The sequence below is a fragment of the Megalobrama amblycephala genome, linkage group LG12 (assembly GCF_018812025.1).
Source record: "Megalobrama amblycephala isolate DHTTF-2021 linkage group LG12, ASM1881202v1, whole genome shotgun sequence".
Taxonomy (NCBI): Eukaryota; Metazoa; Chordata; class Actinopteri; order Cypriniformes; family Xenocyprididae; genus Megalobrama; species Megalobrama amblycephala.
Window position 1 is genome coordinate 40,128,425 of NC_063055.1, and position 10,378 is coordinate 40,138,802.

General features: G+C 40.8%; 1 protein-coding gene across 1 annotated transcript in view; it reads right to left on the reverse strand.

Annotated features, from left to right (window-relative positions):
* Window positions 1-7,366, reverse strand: part of fgd (faciogenital dysplasia) — a 54,757-nt gene extending 47,391 nt beyond the window's left edge. The window contains 1 exon segment of the mRNA XM_048211162.1: window positions 6,988-7,366. Within this exon segment, the coding sequence (XP_048067119.1) occupies window positions 6,988-7,009 (22 nt within the window). The 5' untranslated portion in view covers window positions 7,010-7,366.
* Window positions 7,367-10,378: the final 3,012 nt, after the last annotated feature.

A 10,378-nucleotide genomic window follows, 5' to 3' on the forward strand; every position in this document is an offset into this window, starting at 1 on the left:
TTTTCGTCCTCTGTCGCCCCACTATATTAACGCATGAAATTCATCTCCAGAGCTGCTCTGAAAGTCATTTCATCAGCATTTAACCACTTTGTTTGAGAAAACTACCATCATAAACACAGAGAAACTCTTGGCAACCTGTCAAAATAAAAGTTCGATTTAACTTGACAGAAACATATCAGTGTTATACAGTAGAATTTAGATAAATTTATTTATTAATAAGTTATTAAAACTAAATTTTTAAAGAGTAATCTCAGTTTTTCTTCCATGTCTGTTCCATGCAGCACATTGTTACACAAAATAGTTTAATTAAATGGTATGTGTTCATTCGATTGCCGGAAAAATTTAAATAAACAACAGAATTTCTGAAAAAACAAAATATTTATAATTGATTATTAAAATGTAATTAAACCATTAAAATGGAATCCAGAAAACAGAATTTGGTAAAAAAAATTAAATTTGAGGGGAAAGAATAAAACGTTTATCATAGGGCCCTAAAAAATATATATAATTTGTTAAACTTTTAATAAATTGTTGGTAAATTGAACAAGATTCATTATTTTAATTGATTAGACATGCTTTTTGATTACTAAAATTTAATTTAATCATTAAAATGGAGTCAAAAAAAAAAAAAAAAAAAAAAAACACAATCCAGAAAAATTAAAACGGAAAAAACGGAATTTGGGAAAAAATAAAAGCCCTATCTTTTATATATATCGCCGGATGACCGCAGGGGAAACCCCTCAGTAAGCTCGCCTGCAGAGCATCTAATCCACTGCAAGGCTCGTTTGACTGCGAGAAGAGGAGAGGCTTCAGTCTTCTTTGGAGCAGCGAGATGATCTTCTCGCTGAAGGAGAAAGATTCTGACGAGATCTGGAATTTCTGTGGCTTTTATTACGCAGCCAACACCACCTGTTTTGGCAGGGTGAAATGCAATTTGTCTGTGGAACTCACAGACGTGAACCAATAAGGATTCAGGATTTGGAGAAAGCTGGAGTTTCCCCAATAAGCGTCAGCTTAAAGGTGCTAAAGAGGATGTTTTGTTTTATACATTATTGCAATATTACTTGAAATTGTCTTTACTAACTGATAAAAGACTATTTATTAGGTGCACTGAAAGTAATAATATTAATATACATCATCTGTGCACGAGGTAGGGCCTTAAAAACATCAGCCAATCGTTTATGCAATCATCGATCATGAGCAGTGAAGGAGGGGGGGTTGTTCTTACGCATGCGCTCATTTAAAAAACTCAGTAACAGTCTTTGGTTTCTCAGTCGACGAAAAGATCCTCTTTTGCACCTTTAAAAAGCAGACGCGATGCGGGTGAACCATATCGAAATGGAACTGGTGGTTATGGTAAGGGGCGGGACATTTCCCAAACACGCTCAAAGCACTAGATCAATCACAACACACTGCTCCAGCTGACCAATCAGATCACACTGTGCTTTTCAGAAGGAGGGGCTTCATAGAGACAGGAACTAAACAGAGCGTTACTGACAGACTGGGAAGAGAGGAGCTGAACAATGGAGAATATGAGGAGAATAATCAACATTCAAGCAGGAAAACCTGTTCTAGTGGAGCACAAAAACAACACCAAGACTTTGAAAGAGGCCGTAATATGGGCCTGTAATATTTAATACATTTTCCTATGCATCAGTCTATGCTTTTCCAAAAATGAAATCTTTCATCAAAATATAATGAACTTGCTCCACCTTTGAAACAATGTCACAGTGTCCAGACATGTCTTCTCTCCATTTAATAGCATGTTATCATTCCACACAGACACACAAAAATCTCCTGTGGCCATCTGAAACCAAAAGCAGCCCCTCAGAGGAGAGGGACAAGAACACCATGAATATTTCACTCAGATGTGCAGCCTTTTAATTCATAATTAATTTTTGCACTGATCTGGTCTGTCGAGGCCGTCGCTGCATTCACACGGGAGCTCTGCTACAGTAAGTTTGCCCGCACAAACCATCAGCCAAACCAGCACAAACCATCAGAGTTTTTGACTTGACTAAATGTTCCAGCAGGCCCCAAATAACCACAGCGCCCCCTGTTGAGCAACTTCAAAAACACCAAACTGTAGTGTAGGGCTGTGGACAATGAGTGGGTTTACATGCACATTCTTAACCCCATTACGCTTAAGCAGTTCACGTGAACTCGTTAACCCATTTTTCTTTATCCGAGTAAACACAGATTTATTATTGAGGTGTCCATGTCTGATTATGTGACAGAAAATTCTATTGAATTCCTATTGAAATGACAGTATTTTGCTGTGAAATTTCAATAAGCTGATTTTTGTGAGTTATCGGGGTATTGGTGTGAATGTAAACATGCTCGATGATGAAAAACTAGATCTCAAATTATTTCAAAAATGTTAATCGTATCTGAATTCTACAGACATTATTTTAGTTATTGGGAAACAAGATATTAAATCAACTGTCCACAAGAGGTGGTTTAGTGTTCAGACACAACGATCTCATGAGAAAACTTAACTATTTTATAAGGAGGCGATTTTGTATGATGTTTCATCCCTCACTGAAATAATGTTTTTATAATAAAAATATCAAATGCATTTTCAGCCCTGTTGACAGCACTACTAGAAATACTGGCATCCAAACTGCACTGTTAACAGATTAAGTGTGCATATGGTGGAATATTCCTCTCGGAAGAAATGTCTGCAGTAGTGTTTTTCCTCATACATGTCTGGAATTAATTCTACATGTGTGACTGAATGGCAGAATGCAGAAGTGATCTGTACAGCATGAGTGATATGTGTGTCGATGGGCTTCTGTCCCACAGTGACCCAGATGGCAGTAATTCTACATGATCGCTGGATTACAGTGAGGAGGAGGAGGGTGATTATTATTACACTATCATCGTTTGATGGGGTCTGTTCCTCACTGACCGCCGTTCTCAAGAAGCCTGGACAAACATGAATGTCATACATGCATCAAGGCCATATTGACAGAATTCTTATGGAGCTCTAATGGATTCTTGTGTGTGAACCTCACAAATTTCTGGGTCACATTTCATGCCAAAAAATAAATAAATAATATAATTTTGCTTTTTTGGCCATTTTTATTACCTAGTGGCCTTAAAATAGACTTTCTCCTTATCTTTATGCTAAATATAATATTAATGTCTTATCTTATAAATATTTATCTCTTTTGGTTTTGGAGTGAAATATGACCTGGATCAGGGTTATTATAAGAAACTGAAGCTAAAAACATTTTTGTTGCTTTCAATAATTTTTGTTGATTTACATAAATCACTTTCTAAATAAAATAAATGTTAACAAATAAAAGTTGCCAAGGGAACATTTTAAATTGGTTTAACTTGATGTACTAAAATAACTAAAACTAAAACTGAAATAAAAATTCATTAAAAAAAAAACTATATAGACTTAAAAACAACAACAAATAAAAACAACAACAACAAAATGGCTAAAATTGAAATGAAAACGGAAAATATAAAAATAAAAACTAATTCAAAATATTAATAATAACCATATGAATGATATTAAAATAACCTTACATGAGACACATTTATGACAGAAGAGTTTTGCTTAAAATATGTTCACTAAGTGTTTATACACACACACACACACACACACACACCCTGATTGATCATGTTTAGCTATATAATGCATGTGGATAAAGTGCAGGCCTGTAGTCATGACAACCTGACAGGCCATAAAACACACAGCAGCATCACATCTGCACATATTCACGCTCAGCTTCTCCTTATACGGCAATCACACCGACACATCTGCAGACCTGAACAACATCTGAACGACTGCAAGAACACCAACAGCTTCACATGAGGCAGTCACAGCAGCTAACTAAAGCACACAACACCATTACCTTTCTGATAGTGATCAAGCTCTTCCAAAAAGTGACAAAGTTCGTTTTAGTGAATCGGATCATTCACAGATTCATCTGAGGTTTAGTAAAGAGGTTTGCACACTTTGTTAAAGATTTGAACAAACATAAAAAAGACTAGCAAAAGCAAAGAGGACAACTGACAAACCCTTTGAATTCTCATGAGAGAGATCACATGATCAAATCTTCATGATATGGTTCAGAGGTCGGACTGACAGAGGATGTGTGTGGAGGAGACGCTCTCTAGTGGCCGAACACACACACAACACAAACCTTCAGATCAGATCTTCTGATATAACCTCAGAGACTAACAATATACACTCACCTTTACTGCACATTCAATTACATTTATATAAAGACACAACAACAATCTATTCTTCTGTTTTGAAAACGGGCAAAAAAAAACATTCATTAGTGCTGCACGGTACAAACTAGGGGTGTAACGGTACACAAAACTCACGGTTCGGTACGTACCTCGGTTTTGAAGTCACGGTTCGGTACAGTTTTCGGTACAGCAGGTGGAGAGAAAACTAAACATAAAATTGCTTTTTTTTATTATTAAACAGAGGTTTACTGAACAAATTGTGTTTTTGTCTTTAAATATATTAAATTAAATTAAAACTAAAAGTTTCTTAAGGATAAAAAAAAAATGATCTCTGCTAATGCTATAAACTATGTAGGGAGCCCTAACTTGAAAGAAGCCCAAACTATTAGCCTAAATTCAATTGCTTTTTATTTTTAGATAAAATAATCAACACTCAAATAACAAATTGTATGCAAACCTGTAAGCTGCACCTAAGGCAGTTTTTGCATTAACTTCTAAATGTTTTTACTCCAATTCGTTGTTGAAATATAATCATTTCTACACAGTGGCTGTTATTTTAACATCAGATTTATTTAAACATACATTAAATAGCCTAATCAGGATATCACTAAAAGGTTAAGTAAAATAATGAATATATTGGCTAATACAGTGCATATATTAAGCGAAAGAGTTCATTTCTCTAGCGAACTAACAAGCTGTGAACACTGAATGGCTTTTCTGAGGTAAATGCATCATGACATATTGTTGAATACGGAAGCTTTCATTGATGTCTTTCCACCGTTGAAACACTGAATGAGCGATTACATGAGATATGACCGTTTCAGTAAGTTGTACTGAATCTTGCAACATACCTTCAGATGTTCTTTCATGTTTATTCTGTAACTAGTATTAAGGAGGAAGAGATGAACACATTGACTCGCGCTCCGCGCTCGCGCTGCCGGTTGAACTGAGGCGCCTGTACAGTGATCTGTCACCCCACATCAAAGCACGTCAAAATGGCATTTTCTGTTTAAACTTCATGATTTCGTGGACAGAATTTGAAGGATGACACTTTGTTTCTTATCGAAAGTAACAAAACGCAGAGCTTATTGCGGTTATTGGTGGTGAATATTGGTTGCAATGTAATGCTTCGGTACACACGTGCACCGTACCGAAAGCCCTGTACCGAAACGGTTCGGTACAAATACGTGTACCGTTACACCCCTAGTACAAACTCACTATTACTTGATCTTGAGAGGATTGAGACCCTATTAAAGGTCATGACAGGGAAGTTGAGCTTGTCTTTTCCTCACTATTGTGTCGTATATCCGAGTGAAACGCTTCAGGAACAAGAACAAATGTAGGGCGGGGCTTGATTTTGTCTGTGGGGAATTGATTGGATGGTTGTGGTTTGCTATTGGTGGATCTCATGTGAGTGACAGGTTGCCCCGCCCTCATCATCAGAGAAGAGAAGAAATGCTGCAAGAGGAAGATATTCTGATTCAAGATTATGAGGAACATGAATTTAAAACAATAATGATGATGTGCACCGATAAATCATTTATAATAAACACTGAGATATTACATTTTAAAAAATGTCAATTTTGATTTCATGGCGACTTTAAGTTTCTGCACACAACCCTTCTAGAGTGGACTGTGGTTCAGACATATCTCTCTCTCTCTCTCTCTCTCTCTCTCTATTTATTTATTTTTTGCTTGCTACCGTTCTCCCAGTACCAGTTTTCCACAAAAACCCCACAGGAAGTTACTGAAGTGAAAGAAACTGACAGAAAGGGAGATTTGATGATGATGAAAGAAGGGACGAACAAAGCCTGCAGTGTGTTTTTGCAGAGGAAAACAGATGAAGAGCATGAAAGAGGAACAGAATGGAGGGATGAATCAAACAGACTCATGAAATCAAACTAAACCCAGAGAGAGAAGATGAAGTCACAATAAAGTAGAGCTGGTCAGATGATAAACTGGCTGAAGGAGATTAAAACGATGAATACTTGATGTACTAAACAACTTTCAGAACTCAAAACTTCCTCTTACGGCCATCAAGAGCTTTTACAGTAATGAAAATGAGCTTTTCCTATAATAAGAATGACCTTTTTTTATTTTAATTAAAATTGAAATGTGCATACACAAAAATAAAATTTTATTTATTTAAAAAAAAAAAATTCTTTTGATTTTAGGATGAAATATGAGCTGGACATGTTTTCATGGGATTCAATCACTGTCTTCAAAAACAAAAAATCATCAGGATGAACAGCTGCTCATGCAACAGGCCATAAAACTGTCCAGTTTCCCTCACAGCTTTAAGAGAAAACATAAAAACTCAGTGACCAGAGGCTCAGACATCATCACTGCACTGCCACTAATAAATCAAGATTGCAAAATGAATCTACACGAGCAGCAGAAGACAAGAGCAAACATCTCAAAGCATCTCTCAAGCCTTCCTGGACAACAACAATGATATTAAACTGAGAGCAAAGAAGGGCTACTTCTTAGATTTCTCCCAAGAAAAATGCCCATATCTCTTCTAGAAGAGACCTCAGCAATGTCTGCATTCGTTCACAAGTCAAAGATCTCAGTAACTCCAACACTTCAACATTTCTGAGCTGATGTCCACATTCATCTCACAGAGCACTGCATGTTACATTTGTGTCTGTCTTTATCTGAATTATAATCATAAACCTCACACATTTGAAGACCTTTCCTCGCACTCTCATTCCCACACTGACACTTTTATCTTCACACACATTCAGTCTGAATGAGAAAGAGAGAAACACTGACCGCTCGCGCTGATTCCTCGCATCGTGTGCAACTTTCTCCGACTTTATATGTTGAAGAGATGCGAGCCGTTTCCCCCTTCATTTGTGCCGATTTGTCGATCCATCTTTCCGTTCTCCGTCTCTAGAATGGCTTTCTGGAACCAGTTGCGTTTCTCCACCGACAACTGACTGAACTGACTAATGTTGTCCGATCAGCAAACGAATCGTTCTTTTGAGTCGATTCTTTTTGACGATTCAGTGGTGTTTTGATGGTGGGATTGGAAATAACTGATATTAATATACTGAAAAATAAAACCAATACTTTAAAATAACCATAATTCACCAGAAGTCGTCAAGTGTAAACAATGCCAGAGTCATGGGTCTGTTTGTATACGAGTGTATATCTCCCTCAGGAGCCTCATGTACCACGAGCATCATATGACACACTGGATGGAGAAGGAGTCTTTGTGTTTCTTTCTTCTCTATGGAGCCCATTTTTGCCACATTTTGCCTTGTAAATCTTAATTCTGACATAAAAAGTCATTGGTATGACAAGTGTTGCGTAGATTACTTACAAAATGTAGTTACAGAATACAAATGACATGATAAAAATTGCCTCCCTAATTTATACTACTGTCAGTGGTGGTCCCTATACTTCATTCTCAATCAGAAGTTATCAGCAGGGCCCGTTTTTTAGAAATAGTTGTTTAAAAGGGTCATGAAATTGATTTTTTTTTTCAATTATTATTTTAATATGTTAAGGTTTGCTTATAAGTGTTTTTGCACAAAAAAAACATTATTTTCTACCCTCTGTCTGAGCTGATATGTTTTTAAGGCGCAGCTCCCTTAAGGCTTGTCAGTAAACGCCCACTGTTATGATTGGTTAACGTCATTGCGTAAGAAAACATCATCAATGCCCACTCACTATTGCACATGAGTAAGTGTTTTGAAATCATTATCCATATAAAACCATAATCAGACAAAGCATTATGAATCATTTACTTGAGGTTTGTGATGCATCTGCTGTCAGATCCAATACAGTTGCTGCTTCATCTGTCAACAAAAGTTTCTTTGTGAACTCTCTATTATACTGTGCCTCGCTTACAAAACAATCTGCAGTCAAATTCTCTGAACAAGCATAAAATACTAAACACTAAATAAAAGGCCACCATTAAAAATAAAACATACACTTGTTCCTGACGCTGGTATCCTTCTGAAGTCTACCAAAGCGAACATTTCTTTACGCTTTTGTTTACTCCATTTGTCCTGTTGTCGACAGACTCAAGCATGTGAAGTAAATGCACACATCTGTATACTGTATCAGCGTAGACATGTCATGATCATTAGTGTGAGTGCCCTATCAGCCACTAGAGGGCACTCCATCCTGGACTCTTGTTTTCACCCCGTGGACTTCATTACCCATAACGCACTGCCGGACTCATTATCTCATGATCACTTCATTACTCACAGCTGTCTTGTATTATGTTATCAGTGTCTGTCTATTTATACCCTGTTGGTTTCTGTTCTAGTTATGGAGTTTTCAGTTCACATTTCCCGGTCTGTGTTGTTTCTTGTTCCCTGTTTTTGTATGGACTGCTACTCTGGATTTGACCCTGGCCTGTTTATGGATTCACGATATTGGATTAACCATTAAACTTACCTGCATTTGGATCTGTCTCTTGTCTCCGTGTTTGCTACCGTGACAGAAAACTCCATCACCTAAGGATCCAGCAGGATGGGAATCTTTATCACTCCTCCAACCACTGTGGAGGAACGGATGGCTCGCCTGGAGAACCTAACCACCCTGAGGCAACAGGGCAGAGAGGTGGGTGGTTTGGCACAATTGTTTTGGACCCTGGCAGTAGGGCTGGGATATAGTGATATCGCTCTGAAGGAAATTTTTAATAGATGCCTGGATGACCCTCTGCCTCATTGGGAGTTGGAGGGTCTTCAGATCCTGGATTTCTGGAGCTTCATTAAATATCTTGGATTTAGAGGCCAGTGGGCTATACCTGGTCACCCTGTACCCTACCGTAGAGACTTTCCAGTCGCCACAGAGGAGATGGGCACTGAACCTCTGCTTCACCCCGGTAAAAGGAGGAGGAGAAGGAAGAAGGCTTCCTTCATCCTTCAAGGTTTGGAGTCCACTCCAGAGCCCGCTCCAGTCCTTGAGCCTGCTCCAGCACGTGACTCCGCTCCAGAGGCCACAAGGGAGGTGGGCACTGAGTCTCTGCTTCCCACATCTAAAAGGAGGAAGAGGAGGAGGAAGGCTTCCATTCACCAAGACCCGGAGGCCTCTCCAGAGCTCGCTCCAGCCAGTGAATCCACTCCAGAGCCCGCTCCTGCCAGTGAGTCCACTCCAGTCAGTGAGTCCACTCCAGAGCCTGCTCCAGTCAGTGAGTCCACTCCAGTCAGTGAATCCACTCCAGAGCCCGCTCCAGCCAGTGAGTCCACTCCAGAGTCCGCTCCAGCCAGTGAGTCCACTCCAGTCAGTGAGTCCACTCCAGAGCCTGCTCCAGCCAGTGAGTCCGCTCCAGCCAGTGAGTCCGCTCCAGCCAGTGAGTCCGCTCCAGCCAGTGAGTCCACTCCAGAGCCTGCTCCAGCCAGTGAGTCCACTCCAGCCAGTGAGTCCACTCCAGAGTCCGCTCCAGCCAGTGAGTCCACTCCAGTCAGTGAGTCCACTCCAGAGTCCGCTCCAGCCAGTGAGTCCACTCCAGTCAGTGAATCCACTCCAGAGTCCACTCCAGCCAGTGAGTCCGCTCCAGCCAGTGAGCCCTCTCCAGAGCCCGCTCCAGTCAGTGAACCCGCTCCAGCCAGTGAGTCCGCTCCAGAGCCCGCTCCAGCCAGTGAGTCCGCTCCAGAGCCCGCTCCAGTCAGTGAGTCCGCTCCAGCCAGTGAGTCCACTCCAGAGCCCGCTCCAGTCAGTGAACCCGCTCCAGCCGGTGAGTCCACTCCAGAGCCCGCTCCAGTCAGTGAACCCGCTCCAGCCGGTGAGTCCGCTCCAGAGCCCGCTCCAGCCAGTGAGTCCGCTCCAGAGCCCGCTCCAGCCAGTGAGTCCGCTCCAGAGCCCGCTCCAGCCAGTGAGTCCGCTCCAGAGCCCGCTCCAGCCAGTGAGTCCACTCCAGAGCCCGCTCCAGCCAGTGAGTCCACTACAGAGCCCGCTCCAGCCAGTAAGTCCGCTCCAGCCAGTGAGTCCATTTTGGGTGAGCCACCGCCTCACCCTCATAAGCGGAGGAGAAGGAGGAAAAGGGCTTCCTCCATCCTACAAGGCCTGGAGACCACTCTAGAGGTTGTTCGTTGGTTCTCCAAGCGCCTTGCCCTGCCGGCGCCACCGAAGCGCCTTGCCCTGCCGGCGCCACCGAAGCGCCTTGCCCTGCCGGCGCCACCGAAGCGCCTTGCCCTGCCGGCGGCAA